At 36.8% G+C, this 21583-nt stretch overlaps 1 protein-coding gene across 6 annotated transcripts in view; it reads right to left on the reverse strand.

Annotated features, from left to right (window-relative positions):
• BLVRA (biliverdin reductase A) overlaps positions 1-21583 on the reverse strand; it is a 128556-nt gene that overhangs the window by 30835 nt on the left and 76138 nt on the right. For 4 of the 6 annotated variants that reach the window (XM_081146535.1, XM_081146539.1, XM_081146534.1 and 1 more), the window contains one exon: positions 11668-11775. The exons of the other annotated variants lie outside the window; for them this stretch is intronic. In XM_081146535.1, coding sequence (XP_081002661.1) covers positions 11668-11775 — 108 coding nt within the window. The remainder of the gene's footprint in view (positions 1-11667; positions 11776-21583) is intronic. 6 annotated transcript variants of the gene reach the window in all.

Here is a 21583-nt window from a genome sequence, read left to right on the forward strand (position 1 = left end):
TAATAAGTGTTCAAACATGCTTTTTCGGTAAATGGCTTTACATGATAATACTAAACAGAAGATATGAGCATTTTACAGAGTAATTCTCCTGTGTACTATCAAAGAGTTATTGGAATATGTTCCAGGTAGTAAATGCATGAATTAGTTTATGACATAATATGAATTCAATACATTTGTACATGCTCATAGCAAAGACTGAGTAGAAGAGTGTACTTTTGATGTGTCGATTCACCTTGAATGGTTGAAAACCAGAGTGAAGTTTCTGAACAGGCACAGGAATATTTATACAATACAGATGTGAAACACTTTTTTTAGCACAATAGACTTTAAAAATACCATGTACAAATGTACTGATTTTAAGTTATTTCATAGACTAATACATGCATTACATCTCTTTGGAGTATGTTTTGATCTTTGAAGTAACACACAAGTGAATTACTGTGTAGAATGCTCCTAATGTGTAGAATACTTCTGAGAAGTATTTTAATATTATGGCATTTGCTGGGGGAGCATGTTCGAATATTCATTATATAGTTAGTTTCTTATGCAGTAATTTTAGTGTTTGCTTAAAACTTTTCCAAAATCCCGTCTCATATGAATTAATTTTACAATGGTCAATCAAGTTTTACACAATGAGCTGCTAATTGAAACCTTAAAACCACACTGTTCCAATACTGGTTTGCCATTACCATTTACAAATGTATAGGTTTTATGTTATGTCTTAGAAAAATACACACATTATTTGGAATATGTTTCAATCTTTGAAGAAATACACAAGAGAAGTCCTGTGTAGAGTGCTCATATCTTCTGTGAAGTATTATAATGTAATGATATTTACAGAAGGTGCATGTTACTACATTGTTTACATAGTCAGTAGGTGTTTCATTTAGTAGTCTTAATTGTATTGAAAACGGTGTTTCACATCTGTATTGTATACATCTTTCTACGTGTGTTCAGAAACTTCACTCCAGTTTTAAGCAATTCAAGGGGAACTGAAACACTAAAACTATACTCTTTACACAGTCTTTGCTATTAGCATGTAAAAATGTATTGAATTCATGTTCTGTCATAAACTAATTCATGCATTAACTATCTGGAACATATTTCAATAAATCTTTGATAATAAAAAAATGTAAATTTTAAATTTTATATGTTAAAATTTAGACTAGTTATATCAGCAAATGTTATTTCAAGAACAATTTAATAAAGATTTTTCTAAGAATGCTACTTGCAAGCTGTATTCATAAGTGTTATATCAGTGAATGGAAGTGATCCTGATTCTTTAGTGCATGTTGAAGTATATAATAACACTTATAATTAGAACATTTCTAAGGATGATACTTGCAAACTACGGTGTGTCAAGTACTATATTACTGAATGGAGTAATTCCCTCTGTAATGCATCACCAAGTGTTTAAGTATACTTGTAATAAAGCTATTCCTAAGAATACTACTTGCAAGATGTGTTGAGACCAGTGTTATATCAGTGAATGGATATAACACCTATGCTTTAATAAATTAACTGAAGTGTTTAAGATCCATTGTAATAAATATATTTCTAGAATGTTGCTTGGAAGCTGCATTCAGTACATTGTTATATCACTAAATGGGGGTGGTTCCCCTTCTGAAATGTATGTAGTAAAGTGTTTAAAAAAACCTGTGCTAAGGATATCCCTAAGATCCTTACTTGTAAGCTACCTTCAGACTTGTGTTGTATCAGAAAATGAAAGGGATCCCCATTCTTTAACACACGTATGAATTTTTTAAGAACACATGTAATAACAAGGTTTCTAAAAATGATACTTGGAAGCTACCATCATGTCAATGTTATATCAGTGATTGGAATTAATCTCTATAAAGTATATAGTAAATGGTTTCAGAACAGTTGTAATAAAGATGTGTCCAAAATCACTACCTAGAGAGGCAAGATGGCTGTGGAATAACTGGAGGCTGTGTGCCCTTGCTCCCAGCCAGAGACTGGATTTACAGCTAAAATACTGTGCAATCAACTTGAAAAAACAAGAGAGGTGTAGCTGATTGGACATATTATATCTAAAGAGCAGTGAAGAAACAATATAGAGACTGGTAAGAGGAGGGGAGCTATGAAAAGGGGGAGCCCCTGTTGGAGCAGGTGTGCGGCTGAGAGACCGAGTAATATTGGCTGCAAAGCTTCCTCCCCTTAGGAGTGTGGAGTCTCAACTCCACACAGGGATCCCAAACCCAGAGCAGTGGAGACTGGAAGAAGAGCGCATGTGGCACCAGGCAGAGGGAACCAGGAGAATTCTGTTTGCTTGGGAGACTGGGACTGCACCTTCCCAGTGAAGATTTCCTATTGTAAACAGCACCAGTCTGAGAAGTTTGCTCAGACTCTGACTGCTGGAAAGGCAGTGCTGCAGTATTTGAGTCCAGCAGAGGAGCCTGAGGGCTGCACCCACCAGGGGCTTTGAGGGACCCTCTACTTTGTTGAAAGGCATTGTGCAGAGACCCAGTTAGTGACTAAACTGTTTGGCTTGGGGAAAGGGGAAAGGATTTTACCACCTACAGTACCAGCCCCCTCCTCCCCGCCCCACAACCTGTAGAGCCTCATAGACTGCTCAGTCCTTCAGGGTTAGTGGATGGCACTGCAGAGAGTTGGGAGTCAAGTGGAGCTGGGAATTTTGGCCCCAGCTTTGCTGAGACCAGGCACATGAAGAGACTGAACACCCACAGGGGGCTAATTTTATAGCCCTCCTGCTTGGACATGTGGCACAAGGGTATGGTTTTAGTGCAGAACTTGGATTTTTTGCACTATATCATGAAGGCTTCATTGGGGAGACAAATGAGTGAGTGCTGGGCTTTGTGACTGCATTGTGGGGAGGCTGAACTGAGCTCCCTGTGAGTTCAGCCAGACAACCTGGGAAGGAGAGGTAGGGTCCTTCTCCACCTCCTGCAGGATATGAACACCATTCCCAATAGGAGACTGTTTCGTTCAGCTCTATGAAGTTCTGGATACCCCCGCTGGGTGAAGTTCTGTGGGTGATGGGAGAGTGGTTCAGATAGGGACATTCCAAGTATGAGACCCTCAGAGGATATAGTCTGGGGCCAGGAGGAAGTGCTTAGTCATCTCCTATGGTTCAGGCCAGCAAAATTCTCAACATTAAACTCTTTTGATCAATGTCACTGAGCCCATGGCTGCTGCTGAAACTGCTCCTGCAGAGAAGACTGCAGGCTGTACCCAACCTGAACCTGCAATAAGAACCCTTAGGGGAATTAGGGTTTGAGTTTCTAATAGAGACTGAGGAATTTGGCTTTGAAGCTGAGACAAATTTCCCCTTATTGAGTGCCTCACTGTATAATCTCTAAGCAGGGTACCCACTAGCCCAAGCTAGGCTAACCTGGGTCCACCCTAAAGACTCTCTTCTAAAGGCACTGGAAAAGACCAGGCAACCACAAGGGGGAAGTAGAGTAGCTAACAGGTGGAGGTGGACCTCAGGGAGCCTCAGACCAACCACAAATCTGCCCACAGCTCTAAGCTAAAATAACACAACCTGGGATTCCAAGATGGGGTGGGTTGAGTGGAAGCTACACTGGCACTCTCCTAGGACAAAATGGAATTACAACTGAAATACAGAAAAACCAACCTGAGTAATCAACTGAAGACTAGCTGGAGAGCACCCTCATAATCAAAGACCTAAAGCGGAGACCACATAGAGATTGGTAGGAAGTGTAGAGGTGCAAGAGGGCTCGTTGGGCTCCCACAGGCGCCAGCCAAGGTCCACAGGGATATCTCAGCTGTGGGTTCCCACTGAGAACTCTGCTATCTAAACCCCAAGCTGGGCTTTCCAGCCCAGAGCATCAGAACTGAGGAAGGTGCCCACATAACATCTAGCTGTGAAATGCAGCAGGGTTTCTGTCTGCCAGGGAGAGACAGCTGAAAATGCAGGCATCCTCTTAAAGGGCCAGTGCACAAAGTTTCATGTGCAGCCACTCACCTTGGCCTCTGGCAGAGGAAGGGCAGAGTGGACTAGTGTGGTGTGATAAGATTCTGGGGTTTGGGGCTCTAGAGATAGAACTCAGAGGGCAGCCATCTGGATTCTTGGGCTGAGTCATTCCCCCATACTGCAGAGGATATCTTTCTCAGACAGACCTTTGCCAGCCAGGCGGCTTTTGCCTGGGGGAGGAAGCAACTGCCCCACACACTGGAAAACCTCTCACCCACCCTGTGGAGTTTACTCCTTGCTGTGGGCTACAGCCTGAAGGTCATTAAGAGACTAAGACCAGTCACCCTGAAGGCAGAGGAGGACCTCTGGGAGCTTTGAATCTTTGCCTGCTCTGCTTCTGGATGAAGGACTTGAAAAGCAGACTCTGGTGTGCATCTTGGTCCTGTTCAAATGCACCCAGTCCCAGCACAGGGAAAAAAAAGCTAGCCCAGTAGAGGGAATCACAAGCCATGGGTTGCTGATAGCAACAAACAGGGTACTCAAGGCCAGTCACAAAGAGCATTTTACATTGGTCTCCAACAGAGACCCTCGAAAAAGACTGAGAGTCCTGGCAGATCTACCTAATATATAGAAACAAACCCAAATAGGAAGCTAAAAAGGGGAGACAAAAAACAAGCCCCAAATGAAAGAATAAGAGAAGTCTCCAGAAAAAGAGCTAAATGAAATAGAGATAAGCAATCTATCAGATATAGAGTTCAAAATACTGATTGTAAGGATGCTCAACAGCTTGAGAAAAGATATGGAAACTATGAAGGAAGACATAGCAGAAATAAAGAATATACTGGAAGGAATAAACAGCAGATCAGAGGAAGCTGAGGATGGGATCAGTAAATTAGAAGACAAGGTAGAAAAAAAATAACTCAATCACAGATCCAAAAAGGAAAAACAATTTAAAAACAGAAGGACAGTTTAAGGGAAATGTGGGACAACATGAAATGTAACAATATTCACATTATAGGAGTACTAGAAGGGGAAGAGAATAAGCAAGGGTTAGATAACCTTCTTGAAGAAATAATGGCAGAAAACTTCCCTAACCTGAAGGAAAAGGTCACACAAGTTCAGGAGGCAGAGTCCCAAGCAAGAAGAACCCAAAGAGGCCCACACCCAGACATATCATAATTAAAATGCCAAAAATTTAAGACAAAGAGAGAATCTTAAAGGCAGTAAGAGAAAAGCAATCTGTTACCTACAAAGGAACTCCCATAGGCTGACTTCAGATGACTTCTCATCAGAAACTCTACAGACCAGAAGAGAATGGCAGGAAGTATTCAAGGTAATGCAAAAGAAGGATCTAAAACCAAGACTACTCTATCCAGCAAGGCTATCATTCAAAATAGATGGTGAAATAAAGAGCTTTCCAGACAACAAAACGCTAACGGAGTTTATCACTACCAAACCAGCATTGCAAGAAATGTTAAGGGGACTGCTATACGTAGATATATAGAGAGAGAAACATAGGCATAAAGAATTAAAATGGCAATAGGTAAGTACCTATCAATAATAACCTTAAATGTGAATGGATTAAATGCTCCAATCAAAGGACATACGGTGGCTGAATGGATAAGAACACATGATCCAAATACCTGCTGTCTACAAGAGACCCACCTCAGAACAAAAGACTCACTCACAATGAGAGTGAAGGGATGGAAAAAAATTTTTCCATACAAATGGAAAGGAAACAAAAGCTGGGGTAGCAATACTCATATCTTACAAAACATACTTCAAAATGAAGACCATAATGAGAGGCAAGGAAGGTCACTACATAATATTAAAGGGATCCATCCAACAAGAGGATATAACCCTGATAAACATATATGCACCCAATATAGGAAAACCTAAATTTATAAAAAAACTTCTAGAGGACTTTAAGGGAGCGATGGAGAGCAATACAGTCATAGCAGGGGACTTTAACACCGTACTGATTTCACTGGATAGGTTTTCCAGGCAAAAAATCAACAAGGAAACAGTGGCCCTAAATGACACACTAGATCAGATGGATTTAATTGACATTTACAGAGCATTCCACCCCAAAGCTGCAGAATATATATTCTTCTCAAGTGCACATGGGACATTCTAAAAGGTAGACCATAAGAAAAAACACAAAAAAAGTCTCTAAAAGTTCAAGAAGATTTAAATCATATCAAGCATCTTCTCAGACCACAATGGCATGAATTTAGAAATCAACTACAATAAAATTCAAACATGGAGGCTAAATAGTATGTTATTAAACAAAGAATGGGTTATCAAAGAGATCAAGGAAGAAATAAAAAACTTCCTGGAATCAAATGAAAAGGAACAAAAAACAACCCAAAATCTATGGGACACAATGAAAGCAGTCCTGAGAGGGAAGTTCAGAGCACTACAGGCCTACCTCAAAAAACAAGAAAAACTTCTAATAAACTTTCTAACCCTACAACTTAAAGACTTAGAAGGAGAACAAGAAAGTCCAGAGTAAGTAGAAGGAAAGAAATAATAAAGATCAAAGCAGAAATAAATGGCATAGATACTAAAAAGCAATACAAAAGATCAGTGAAACCAAGAATTGGTTCTTTGAAAAGATAAACAAGATTAATGAACCTTTAGCCAGACTCATCAAGAAACAAAGAGGACCTAAATAAACAAAATGAGAAACGAAAGAGGTGAAGTAACAACTGACACAACAGAAATACAAAGGAGTGTAAGAAAATACTAAGAACAACTATGTGCCACCTATTTGGACTACCTGGATGAAATGGACAAATTTCTAGAAAAATACAACCTTCCAAAACTCGATCAGGAATAGTCAGAAAACCTGAATAGGCTGATAACTGCTGACGAAGGAGTAATAAAAAATCCCAGCACACAAAAGCCCTGGTCCAGACAGCTTCACAGGAGAGAGCTACCAAACATTCAAAGAAGAACTAACACCTATCCTCCTCAAATTATTCCAAAAAATCCAAGGGGAAGAAAAACTTCCAAACTCTTTTTATGAGGCCAGTATTATTCTAATTCCAAAACCAGATAAAGACACTACAAAAAAAAAAGTACAAGCCAATATCCCTGATGAACATTCTAACCCTACAACAATGCTAAAATCCTCAACAAAATATTAGCAAATTAGATCCAGCAATATATTAAAATGATCATACTTCACGACCAAGTAGGATTTATTCCAGGGATACAACGCTGGTACAGTATTTGCAAATCAATAAATATGATACATCACGTAAACAAACTGAAAGGCAAAAATCACACAATCATATCAATAGATGCAGAAAAAGCATTTGACAATATTCAACACCCATTTTTGACAAAAATCTCTCAGCTAAGTGGGAATAGAGGGATCATACCTCAACATAATAAAGGCTATATATGACAAACCTACAACCAACATCATACACAGTGGGCAAAAAATAAAAGCATTTCCCCTAAGAACAGGAACAAGAGAGGGATGTACACTTTCACCACTCTTATTCAACATAGCACTAGAAGTCCTAGCCACAGTGACCAGACAAGAAGCAAGCATAAAAGGCATCCAACTTGGGAAGGAGGAAGTAAAACTGTCATTACTTGCAGATAACATGATTTTCGACATAGAAAATCCTAAAGACTCCACCAAAAAAAACTACTAGATTTAATAAATGAACTCAGCAAGGTAGCAGGATACAAAGTTAACACCCAGAAATTGATGGCATTTTTATACACAAATAATGAACTCTCAGAAATTGAAACTTTAAAAAAAACACCACTTAGCATTGCAACAAAAAATTTAAGATACTTAGTAATAAAGCTAACCAAGGAGGTAAAAGATATGTACTCAGAAAACTATAGGAAGTTGCAAAAAGAGATACGGGATGATATAAACAAGTTGAACAATGTACCGTGTTCATGGACTGAAAGAATTAACATCATTAAAACGTCCATATTACCCAAAGCAATCCATAAATTCAATGCAATCCCTATTAAAATACCAAATGCATATTTCACAGATGTAGAACAAACCCTTCAAAAATTATATAGACCCCCCCAAAAAAGACCCTTAATAACCACAACAATCTTGAGAAAGAAGAACAAAGTTGGAGGGGTCACAATACCAGATATCAAGTTATACTATGAAGCCCCTGTAATCAAAACAGCCTGGTACTGGCACAAGATCAGACATATACATCTGTGGAACAGAACAGAGAACCCAGAAATTGACCCTAGCTATTACGCTCAATTAATATTTGACCAAGGAGGCAAGAGCATACAATGGAGTAAAGACAGTCTCTTCAATATAGTGTTGGGAAAACTGGACAAGTACATCCAAAAAAAATGAAGCTAGACCACCAACTTACACCATACACACAAATAAACTCAAAATGGATAAAAGACTTAAATGTAAGACATAAAGGCATAAAAATCCTAGAAGAAAAGGTAAGCAGAAAAATCTCAAACATCTTTCCTAGCAGTATGTTTGCCAATACATCTCCCAGGCCAAGCGAAACAAAGGAGACTACATCTCCTAGGGCAAGAGAAACAAAGGAGACTACAATAAACAAATGAGACTACATCAAAATAAAAAAGCTTCTGCACAGCAAAAGAAACCATCAACAAAACAAAAAGGAAGCCCACTGAATGGGAGAACATATTTGCCAATCACACATCTGATAAAGGGTTAATATCCAAAATATAAAAGGAACTCATACAGCTTAACAAAAGGAAGACAAACAATCCAATTAAAAAATGGGCAAAGGACCTAAATAGACACTTCTCCAAAGAGGACATACAGATGGTTAAGAGACATATGAATAAATGCTCAAAGTCACTAATCATCAGATAGATAGATGCAAATTAAAATTACAAGGAGACATCACCTCATACCTGTCAGAATGGCTACCAACAACAAATCAACAAATGACAAGTGCTGGTGAGGATGTGGAGAAAAGGGAACCCTAGGTACACTGCTTGGTGTGAATGCAGGCTGGTGCAACTACTATGGATAACAGCATGAAATTTCCTCAAAAAATTAAATATGTAACTGTTATTTCACCCAGTGATCTCACTTCTAGGAATATATCCTAAGAAACCTGAAACACCAATCAGAAAGAAGTTATGCACTTCTATGTTCGCAGTAGCACAATTTACAATAGCATAGATGTGGAAACAGCCCAAGTGGCCATCAGTAGATGAGTGGATAAAAAGCTGTGGGATATTTACACCATGGAATACTATGCAGCTGTAAAAAACAAGGATCTTTTATCCTTTGGAACAGCATGGAGGGAACTAGAAAGTATTATGCTAAGTGAAATAAGCCAGAAAAAGAGAAATACCACATGATCTCACTTATATGTGGAATATAATAAACAAGATAAACAGATGAACAAAATGGATCCAGAGACATAGAAGCATGGAACAGACTGAGGGATCTCAGAGGGAAGGTGCGGAAGGGGGTGTGGGTGGGCAGAGATTAATCAAAGACCTTATATGTTTATAGGCATAACCCATGGACACAGACATAGGTATGGGGAAAGCCTGGGGATGGAAGGGATCAATAGGGATAAAAAGGGGACATCTGTAGTATTTTCAACAATAAAGATAAAGAAATTAAAAAAAAAAAAGAAACAAAGAGATCAGACCCAAATAAATATAATCATAAATGGAAAAGGAGAGGTAACAACAGACATCACAGAAACACAAATGATTGTAAGAAAATATTATGAACAACAATATGTCAACAACATAGACAAACTGGGCAAAATGGACAAATTCCTAGAAACATAAAACCTTCCAAAACTGTATTATGAAGAAACTGAACACCTGAATAGACCAATAACAACTAATGAAATCTAAGGACTAATCAATAAACTTCCAAGAAACAAAAGCCCTGGATAGAATGGCTTCACAGGCAATTTTTACCAAATATTCAAAGAGGAACTAACAGCTATCCACCTCAGAATATTCCAAAAATTCAAGAAAAGGAAGATTCCCAAGTTCTTTTTATGAGGCCAACATTATCCTAATACCAAAACCAGATAAAGACACAACGAAGAAAGAAAATCATAGGCCAATAATTCTGATGAACATACATGTTAAAATCCTCAAAAAAATATTAGCAATTTGGATCCACTAATACATTAAAAGCGTCATACACCACGATCAAGTGGGATTTATTCTACAGACGCAATGTTGGTACAATATTTGCAATCAATAAAAATGATACATCATATAAACAAAATGAAAGATAAAAATCAATGATCCTATCAATAGATGCAGTAAAAGCATTTGATAAAAATCCAGCACCCATTATAAAAACTCTCAGCAAAGTGGGAATAGAGGGATCATACCTCAACAAAATAAAGGCCATATACGACAAAACCTACAGCCAACATCATACTCAATGGGCAAAAAAGAGAAGCGTTTCCCTTAAGAACAGGAACAAAACACACACAACTCTAGGAATTTGTCCATTTCATCCAGGTAGTCCAAATAGGTGGCACATAGCTGTTCTTAGTATTTTCTTACACTCCTTTGTATTTCTGTTGTGTCAGTTGTTACTTCACCTCTTTCGCTTCTCATTTTGTTTATTTAGGTTCTCTTTGTTTCTTGATGAGTCTGGCTAAAGGTTCATTAATCTTGTTTATCTTTTCAAAGAACCAATTCTTGGTTTCACTGATCTTTTGTATTGCTTTTTAGTATCTATGCCATTTATTTCTGCTTTGATCTTTATTATTTCTTTCCTTCTACTTACTCTGGACTTTCTTGTTCTCCTTCTAAGTCTTTAAGTTGTAGGGTTAGAAAGTTTATTAGAAGTTTTTCTTGTTTTTTGAGGTAGGCCTGTAGTGCTCTGAACTTCTCAACAGAAATATATCGACTGAGAAGATGCCATTGTTTTAAATGTTTGCCAATCTCTTTAATGTCTAACAAGAGAAAAGGTGTCTATATAGTATTCTATCAGTCATTTATGTAATAGTATCATGGCTAAAGTATATGGCCAAAGTATCATACAGATATATAATTGAGAAATGAAAAAAAAAAACACACACAAAAAACAATGCCAGGCCATGTCAGGGTTTCCTTTCTTTGATGAAAGCTCTCAGGAAAGGTGGCCAGACATGGAGTCGAGATACGGGTGTAGAAAGATAAGGAGTCCATCCAAAGGTAACTATAAGAGTAGGAGGCTCCAGGATGCTCATTTCCTACAACTGATGGAGGTGCTTAAAGAATTACCAATATAAAGTAAATAGCCAAATACATGGTAGATCTAATATTTTGGCCACAGCCAATGTCCTTGTAACTTGTGGGAGGAAAAAGGTGGCTAGCATATTCTATTTGTTCCACAAAGAGATGTTCTCCTCTCCAAGAACCTTTCCCTCCATCCTTTTTTAAAAGAGAGGTTTCATTTTCACCTTCCTGTGGAAAAATAATCTCCAGCTTATTAAGATTTCATGAGGGCAAATTCTACCTAGTAGATTGGGACATAGGCATAACTATGCTTAAGACTTCTAATGTACTTTTTACCCAAGGCCACCAAGCAACTAAATCTCATTTGAAAAAAGAAAACTAGATATTTTTATTGTTTATAGATGCATAATAAATTAAACTGGCCCTCGGTTAGAGTCTTTAGGAGAAATAGATCAAAGCTCATATCCTAGAGAGCTAGGAAATAGCCTGGCTGGCATCCTGGCCTCACCAGTTACACATGACCTGTGATTCCACCTAAAACTGACCTGTGAAGAGAAGAGACCCTTTCAGCAGATCTTTCCCCACCACTTCTTTTTTCAGGAATGCAAACTCTTCCATCAAGAGCTCAACATGTTCTTCATGCAAGACTTTCCCTGTCAGGACAAAAAATGGAGTAAAAAGGCAGTAATTATCAATTGTGTAGAGTTGTGCATCCCAGCGTCTAAATCTGTCTTCCCCCAGCACAGAAGGACATATAGGCCTCGAAACCAATCTGGGAACCACTATACCTTTAACACATCCCAGCTGTAGGTGGTATGAATTCTAAAATTACAACAGGAATAAAAATCTAAGCAAGCAAGATGATATCCACCTGCCTCATAGGCAAGATGGGATCAGGAAAATATCAGAAGAGAATAGTGTAGCATAAAAATCTAAGACACAAAAAGGATAGAGATTGTCGAGATTAAAGGAGAGAAGCTAAAATTAGACTTTATTTCAAAGAATTGAAAGAACCAGATGACTGTTTAAATTAAGTTGGGAGATAAAACTTTAATATTCATAATTTTTTAATTATAAAAAAAAGATGTTTAAAAATTTTGTTTTAGTGACTTTTTCATATCTAAGCAGGAACTTCATAACATACCCAAACTATTTTGTGATTAAGTGCAAAGTGTGGTTATGATCTACACTTTCGCTGAAACAAAGAGAGAAATCTGGGCCACTGTAAGATACTCATGGGACATTAGCCTTTTCTTAGCTCAGATTCACAGAAAACACTGCAGAGTGTGTTGGGCTTATTTTGCACCTCACTGAGTGGGCAGGAATGTCTTCAGAGTCTCCAGAGAGTTAGGTGTGTTCAAGAGTGAGATTCCCCCCACCCACTCCCTAACCCATAAATAATGTCAGAGCTTCTTACAATAAATAGCAGTTCCCTCCTGTGGGTGATTCTATCCATATGTGCATGCTTATGAGGGGAGGCAGGGCATCTGGGAAGTTAAACCATGTTTCAGAGCATGTTGTAGTCTCTCTAGCTTCTTTATTTCTATTTCTGTATTTTTATATCCATGGTCATTAAGAAAACTTTAAACTTTCAACTGCATCTTTGGCTGTTTTTCTATCATTCATTCAATGCTCTATTGTGGTAAATGTGGCAACCACATTATACAGATATACACATGAATGTGCATGCACACACACACACAAACATATTCATATATATTTTTCCCCAGGTTACTTCACTGAAAGGACTTAGAAGCAAAGATACCTGAGAAGCAAAAGCAATGAGCACACCTAGCATGCAAATATTGGCATAAAAATACCATTTACTTCACTGTTGGTGGGAAGGTAAATTGACAGAGTCACTGTGAAAAACAGTTTGGAGGTTCCTCAGAAAACTAAAGATTGAACTACTATTGATCCAGCAATTCTACTTCCGGGTATTTATCTGAAGGAAACAGAAACACTAACTTCAAAGGACATATGCACCCCTATGTTCAATGCAGCATTAACCAAGATATGGAAAGAATCTAAGTGTCCATTGATGGATGAATGGATTAAAAAAATGTGGTATATACATATGAGATGCAGGGATCAAGAAAATGCAACACACACACACTGGAATATTATTTAGCCATAAAAAGAAAATATTGCCATTTGAAACAATATGGACCTTGAGGGAATTATGCTAAGTAAAATTAGTCAGACGGAGAAAGACAAATACCATATGATTTCACTTATATGTGAAATATATAACAAAAGGAACAAAAAACCTCATAGATACAGAGAAGAGATTTGTGGTTGCCAGAGATGGGAAGTGAGAAGTGGGCAAAGAAGGTTAAGGCAGTCAAAAAGTACAAAACTCTAGTTATAAAATAAATAAGATTGGGAATGTAATGTACAGCATAGTGACTATAATTTGTACTTACCTGTATATTTGAAAGTTGCCAAGAGAGTAAGTCTTAAAAGTTCTGATAGAAAAATATTATGTGTAGCAATAAATGTTAACTAGACTTGTGGTGATCATTTCACAATATATACAGATATCAAATAATTATGTTGTATACCTGAAACTAATGTTATATGGCAATCATATCTCAATTTTTAAAGATTTTAATTAAAAAATACCATTTACCACTAAATGAACTAGGGCTCCTTGAAAAAAATCTCTAATTGCAGGACTGAGGCAGAAAAAGTATACAATGACCATAAACCATTTTATGTCAGAAAGCAAAGAATTGCTCAAAGAATAACAGAAATATAACAAAATGAGACAAGAGGTAGCATGAAGAGATCCCCATTGACCAAATATGAAAAAATTTGAATATCAAATAAATAATGAAAATGGAGTATAAAAGGAAGCTAGGAATACATACTGATATAAAGACATAATCAGAAAGTGTGATAAATAATGAATAGTTACCAAGTTTCAAACTTCCTCCCCACAAAATAATCATTAATTACAAATGGGAAAAATTTAACTTTCATTGAAGTAGCCTAGCAGACACCACCTTAATCAAATGGTATCACTAGTAATGGACAGATGGAAACTGAATAGCAACTGATAGGATGCAATGCAAAGAACACTCTATGATATTTCTGTAAAAGATACATATCACAAAAATAATCATGAAAGAAAATGAGGCAAACCCAAATTTAGGAACACTATACAAAATAAGTGGCCAATAAGCTTCCTAAATATCAAGGAAAGACTGAGGAACTGTCCAGAGTAGAGGTTAAAAGTGACATAACAATTGAAGACTATATGTAATTCTAAACTAAATCATTTTGCTATAAATAATGTTATTAGGAAAACTGGGAAAATTTAAATGAGACCCGATGTTTAGATTGTAGTATGTATCTGCATTACTTTCCCCCAGTTTTCCATTTTCTTAAATTGAGGAATAACTGAAAAATATAATTGTAAATATTTACAGTGAGCAACATGTTGATTTGATATACATATAAATTATGAAATGATTATCAAGATCAAGATACTTAACACATCCATATCAGATAGTTAACTTTTGTGTGTGTGTGTGTGTGTGTAATGAAAATGCTTAAGAACTACTTTCAGCAACTTTCAAGTACACACTACCATATTATTAACTATAATCACCATTAAGTACATTAGATTCTCAGAACTTATTCTTCTAGTAACTAAAAATTTGTGCCCTTTGTCCTACAAATTTTGGCCTGCCCTATTTTCCCTTTCCCTCAGACCCAGGCAACTACCATTCTAATTTCTGTTTCTATAAAACTGAGGGATTTTTTTTTTTTTTGGTCTTTTTAGATTCCACATGTAAGTGAAACCATACAATATTTTTCTTTCTCAGTCTGGCTTTACTCACTTAGCATAACATGTTCCAGGTTCATCCCTGTGTCGCAAATGGCAGAATTTTTTTTTTTTCATGGCCAAATAGTATCTCATTGTACAGAATGGGGCAAAAGTAGGCTTACAGTTGAGAGTACATGAAACACAGAGTTTATTCTTATATTATAATTTATTAATTATTGTATTATTTTCCATATGAATAATTGTAAACCTACTTTTGCCTCACCCTGTATATACATATGCCACGTTTTCTTTACCCTTTCATCCATCGAAGGACATTTAGGTTGTTTCCATTTCTTGGCTATTGTGTGAAAAATATTGCAGTAAACTTGGGGGTGCATATATTTCCTCAATATGCTAATTTCAATTCCATTGGATATATACCCAGGAGTGGGAATGCTGGATCATACAGTTCTATTTTTAATTTTTTGAAGACCTGCCATATTATTTTCCATGGTGTCTGCATCAGTTTACATTCCTACCACCAGCGTTCCTTTTTCTTCACATCCTTGCCAACATTTGCTGCCTCATCTTCTTGATGACAACCATAACGGATGTGAGGTAATATCTCATTTTGGTTTTCATTTGCATTTCTGTGATGATTAGTGATGTTGAACATCTTTTAATGTATCTGTCAGCCATTTGTATGTGTACTTTGGAAGTATGTATATTCAGTTCCTCTGCCCATTTTCTAATTGTGTTATGTGTCATTTTCTATTAGTTTTATGAGTTCTTGATATTTTAGACATTACCCCTTATCAGAGAATTTGCAAATATTTTGCCTATTTTGTAGGTTGCCATTTCAATTTATTGTTTTCTTTGCTGTGTAGAAGCTGTTTAGTTAAATGTAGACCTATCTGTTTATTTTAGCTTTCACTGCCTGTGCACTTTGGGTCTTACCCAAGAAATCATTGCCATGATCAATGTCAAGGATTCAAGGATTTGTCCTTATGTTTTTTTCTAGGAGTTTTAGAGTTTCAGGCAACTCTTTTTTATGGCTTCATTTGTCTTAGACACATTTTAAGATAATTTTTTTGTGAGTGGCGTTAAGATAAAGGTCCAGTTTTATTTTTCTGCATGTGAATATACAGTTTTCCCAATAGTAATGACTGAGAGAATATCCTTTCCCCATTGGGGGTTCTTGGTGTCCTTTGGCAAAAATTCTTGGGTTCATGGCTGGGCTCTCTATTCTGTTCCACTGGTCTGCTTGCCTGTTTTTATGCCAACACCACACTCTTTTGATAATTATAGCTTTGTAATACAGTTTGAAATAAAAAAGTGTAATGCCTACAGCTTTTTATTAAAAAATATGTTTTTATTGCTTTGAGAAAGAGGGGAGAGGGAGAGAGAGAAACACCATCTCCTGCATGCCCCACTGGGGATGAAGCCGGCAACCCAGGCATGTGCCCTGACCAGGAATCAAATCAGTGACCTCACGATGAATGGGTCAACTCTCAACCACTTAGCAACACTGGCCAGGCCAGTTTTGTCTTTTTTGTTTTGCTTTTGTTTTTTAAACCTCACCTGAGGATATTTTTTTCCATTGCTTTTCAGAGAGAGTGGAAGGGAGAGAGAGGGAAAAAGAGAGAGAGAGAGATTGGTTGCCTCTCCCACAAGCCCTGACCAGGACCGGGGATAGAGCCTGCAACTGAGGTACATGCCCTTGGCTGGAATCGAACCCAGGACCCTTCAGTCCGATGGCCTGACGCTCTAACCACTGAGCAAAACTGGCTAGGGCTCAGCTTTGTTTTTTATTCTCAGGATTGCTTTTGCTATTTGGGGTCCTTTGTGGTTTCATATATATTTCAGAAGTTTTTTTTTTCTATTTCTGTGAAAAATGTCATTGGAATTTTGATAGGGATTGAACCAAATCTGTAGACTGCTTTAGACAGTATGGTAATTTTAACAATGCCAATTCTTCTAAATGAAGAACATAGGGTATCTTTCAATTATTTGTGTCTTCTTAAATTGATTTCATCAATGTCTTAGAACCTCAGTTAAATTTATTCCTAAGTTTTTTGTTGTTTTTGATGGTATTGTAAATGGGATTTATTTTTTAATTTCTATTTCAGATAGTTGTTAGTCAATAGAAATGCAACTGATTTCTGTCTTGATTTTGTATTCTGCAACTTTACTGAATTTATTAGTTTTTGGTGGAATTTTTAGAGTTTTCTATTTATAAGATCATATCATCTGCTAACATACACACTTTTAATTTTTCCTTTTTAATGTGGATGCCTTTGATTTCTTTTAGTTGTCTAATTACTCCAGCTTTGACTTCCAGTATTACGTTAAATAGCATATAGTGGTGAAAGTAGGCATTCTTATCTTCACCTGAATCTTAGAGAACAGGCTTTTCACTTTTCACCATTAAAGGTAATGTTAGCTGTGGACTTCTAGATATCATCTTTATAACAGTGAAGAACATTCCTTCCATACATAATTTGTTGAGTTTTTATCATGAAAGGATGTTAAGCTTTGCAAATCCTTTTTCTGCATCAAGATAATCACATGATATTTATCCTTCGTTATGTTAATATGGTATATCACATTAATTGACTTACATGCGTTGAACCATCCTTGCAACTCAGGCATAAATCCCACTAGATCATGGTGTATGATCCTTTTAATGTGCTCCTAAATTTTTGTGAAGATTGTTGCATCTATGTTCATCATGGAAATCAGCCTGTAATTTTCTCTTGTTTTAATGTCCTTGTCTGGCTTGATATCAGGGTAATGCTGACCTCATAAAATGTGTTAAGAAGCATTCCTTCCTCTTCAATTTTTTTGGAAAAGTTTGAAAATTGGTATTAATTCTTCTTTAAATGTTTGGTAGAATTCACCTGTGAAGTTATCTGGCTTTCATATGTCCAGAGGTTGCTGATTACCTATACAGTCTCCATGTTCATTATTGTTTAGTTTTTCTATTAAATCGCAATTCAGTCTTGATAAATTGTATTTTTCTAGAAATTTATCCATTTCTTGTTATCTAAGTTGTTGGTGTATAATCATTCTTAATAGTCTCTTACGATTCTTTGTACTTCTGTGGTATCAGTTACAATGTCTCCTCCCTTATTTATAATTTTATTTAAGTCACCTCCCTTTTTTCTTGGTAAGTCTAGCTAAAGTTTTGTCAATTTTATGTATCTTTCTTTTTAAAAAAGTTTTATTTATTTTTATTTTTTAACTTTATTTTTACTGTTTATTACAGATGTCCCCATTCTGCCCTGCCCCCCGCCTTTGCCCACCTCCACTTAACCCCTCGTCACCCTCTCCCTTCCATCTGGCCATCACCACATCGTTGTCTGTGTCTATGGGTTATACATATATGTTCACTGGCTAATCCTTTCACCTTCTAAAAAACTGATTTTTAATTTCATTGATATTTTCTATTGTATTTCTAGTCTCTATTTCATTTATTTCTGCTCTAATCTTTATTATTTCCTTGCTCCTGCTATTTTGTCCTTCCTTTTCAATTTTCTTGGGATGTAAAGTTGGACTATTTGAGGTATTTTTTCTTAATGTGTTTATAACTATGAAATTCCCTCTTGAAAATGCTCTTGCTGAATCCCTTAAGTTTTGATATTTGTGTTTCCATACACATTTGTCTCAATATTTTATTTACTTTTGATCCAGTTTTCCCCCAGAAATTTGGTCTATGTATTTGTGAATTTCCAGTTTTCCTTCTATTGTTGACTTCTATTTTCATACCATGTAGTGAGAAAAGATGCTTGATAAGATTTCAATCTTATTAAATTTGTTAAGACTTGTTTTGTGTCCTAACATATAATCTATTCTTGAGAATGTTCCGTGATACTTCAGAAAAATGTGTATTCTGTTGTTGCTAGTTGGAATGTTCTGTATTCATCTGTAAGTATATTTGCTCTACAGTCCAAATTCATTATTTCAATATTGTAGGTTTGTCTGGTAAAGTCTTTATATCTCTTTCATTTCTGAAGAAGAGCTTTCCTGGGTAAAGTATTCTCATTGGACAATATTTTACTTCCAGCACTTTCTCATGTCCTGCAAGGTTTCTGCTAAGAAATCTGCTAATAGCCTTATCAGGATTCCTTTGAATGTAATGAGCCTTTTCTCTCTTGCTGCATTCAAAATTTTCTTTGCTTTTGAGAGCTTGATTATAATGTGTCCCAGGGAGTAGGCATAGAACAGCAGCAGCATGTCCCCAGTGGTGGTCCACTGAAGTCACATATTGAGACCCAGGGTGCAAGGCTCAGAGAAGCAGCAGTGCAGCCCCAGCAAAGACAGGCTAGAACCATAACCTAAAATCTGGGTGGTGGGGCTCGGAGCAGTGGCATCCTGGCTCTGACAATGGAGGTCAAAGCATGACTTAGGATCCAGGGGGGGCAGGTATCAGAGCAATGGTGGTTGCTTGCAATGGTGGATAAAGTTGTGATGTAGGACCAGGGGTGGGGCACAGAGCAGCAGCAGCTCCCGTCCCATATATGACGAGATGCTGTGGCATCCCAATCCCAGAAAACAATGCACAGCATTGAAACCTGGGACAGGTTTCACTGGCTACAGCTCCAGCTGTGGGGAAGAGATGCAAGCACAGGAACTCCGGCAGCTCCATTAGTTTGGATCAGCACTGGTAAAAACTTGTTAGAGTCCTCAGTAGCAAAGGCTGCAAATGTCCGCAGTGGTGAGGTTTGCTGGAGTTCTCCCACTCTCCTTTTTCCTGTGGGGTGAAATTCATCTGAGTGGATCCTTCCTTGCACTGAGCTATTCTGGGATGGAATGACACAAGTAAAATTCTTCCTAGGCTTTTCAGTGTAGCCATCCTCAGTTTTTGAGCTCCATCGAGTTTTTTGATGTAGTCCAGAGTTGTTCCTGAACTATTTTCATTAGTTTGTGGTTGTTTGTTTATTGTTTTGTAGTGTTTGTGAAGGAGAATAGCATTGGGACCTCCTAGCCCTCCATCTTGCAGACATCACTTCCCAATTTCCTGATTTTGATGGTTTTATGTGTTCGAAGGTTGTATAGACATTGTTTTTATTTACAGGATATATACATAAAATTATTGGGAAATCAGGTCAGCAACCCACTGTCAAATGATTCAAGAAAAAAATAGTTCTTTATATTTACAACTTTTCTATAAGTTTTAAGTTTATTTTAAAATAAATAAACTTCAAAACAAAACAAATAGTTATAGCAACAAAAATATAAGGAGAGCAAGCCAGTCGTCAGGGAGTATGAAACAAAAGATAACTTCTTAGGAGAAAATAAAAGGGCAACTTGCAATTAATGGACTTGAATTCTCAGATCATTTGTTTCCTCAAACATATTACAGCAGCTTTTTGACATAGGCAGTATGCGTGTTTTGTCTATTATAGGAGTAATAAATAAGTATTTTTAAACTTAGCAGAAAAAGAAGAAATAAAAATACCCATGATCCTAATTACAAGAACCACTACTAAAATACTGGTACCTTTCCTACCTGTCATTCTATTTTCATGGTTGTAATTCTCTAAAACAAAATTATATTTAATTTTAATATTAAATTACAAATATAAATTCACGTCATTGTAGAAAACTGAGAAAAATGTTGAAACAAAATATTCTAAACCCCCCCCCCAGATTTCTAGCAGTTAATCAGTTGCCATTTTCTTTCATATGATTTTTTCTCTTGTATATATGTAATTATGATGTTTATATTGATATTTACAAAATACAGGAACAGCCCTGGCTGGTGTGGCTGTGTTTAGAGCATTGGCCCGTGCACTGAAGGGTCTCAGGTTTGATTCCCAGACAAGGGCATATACCTGGGTTGCAGGTTCGATTCCCAGTCCTGGTTGGGGCACATGTAGGAGGGAACCAATCTATGTGTCTCACTTTATTGATGTTTCTTTCTCTCTCTTTCACTCTCTCTCTCTTTCCCCCCCTCCCTCCCTTCCACACTCTCTCCACAAATCAATGGAAAAAAATATGCTTGGGTGAGGATCAAAAAGAAAAAGGAAAGAAATACAGGAACAGTCTCTGATTCTTGCTTAGAGGTAATCTGAAGAGAGGTATGGTAATTAGTAATTTATGTCACTGTGGGAACAAAGTACTGACAGGAAAGGGGCACCAGAGAACTTTCTGGGGTAGTAAAATGTGCTACATTTTGACTGGAGTAATAATTACATTGGTTTATACTTTATCAAAATTCATTTAACTCTGCACTTAAAATTTCAGTTTATCATATAAAAATTAAATCTCAATTTACAAAATGCCTAGATTTAAGTCATTCATTAAGTTATTTAGATGAATACCAGAATTATTACTCAGTTTCTTGAAAGGCCTTTGTGTTATTCTATTCAGAACTGCTTTTGTAGAAGAAACAAGACATATTTCTTAGAAATTCTTGCATCACAGTGTTATAGCTTTGTAAGTAGTTTCACTATTGATACAAGTGCTCAAAAATGTTTGCCCCAGTTATTAATTAAATGTGTGTCAAACCTTGCATGCTATTCCTTATGTGTGGTGAAGTGAGAGATGGGGCTTGAGAGAAACTAATCCTAGAAGAATTTTGAGAAGCAGAAGAGCAGGCCAAGAATTGCCCTGAGCCACCAACATGTTCATTTTATGTGCATCTATAAAAAAAGATTTTCCGTTCCATCTGTGATATTTAA

The sequence above is a fragment of the Miniopterus schreibersii genome, assembly GCF_964146895.1.
Source record: "Miniopterus schreibersii genome assembly, chromosome: 9".
Classification (NCBI taxonomy): Eukaryota; Metazoa; Chordata; class Mammalia; order Chiroptera; family Miniopteridae; genus Miniopterus; species Miniopterus schreibersii.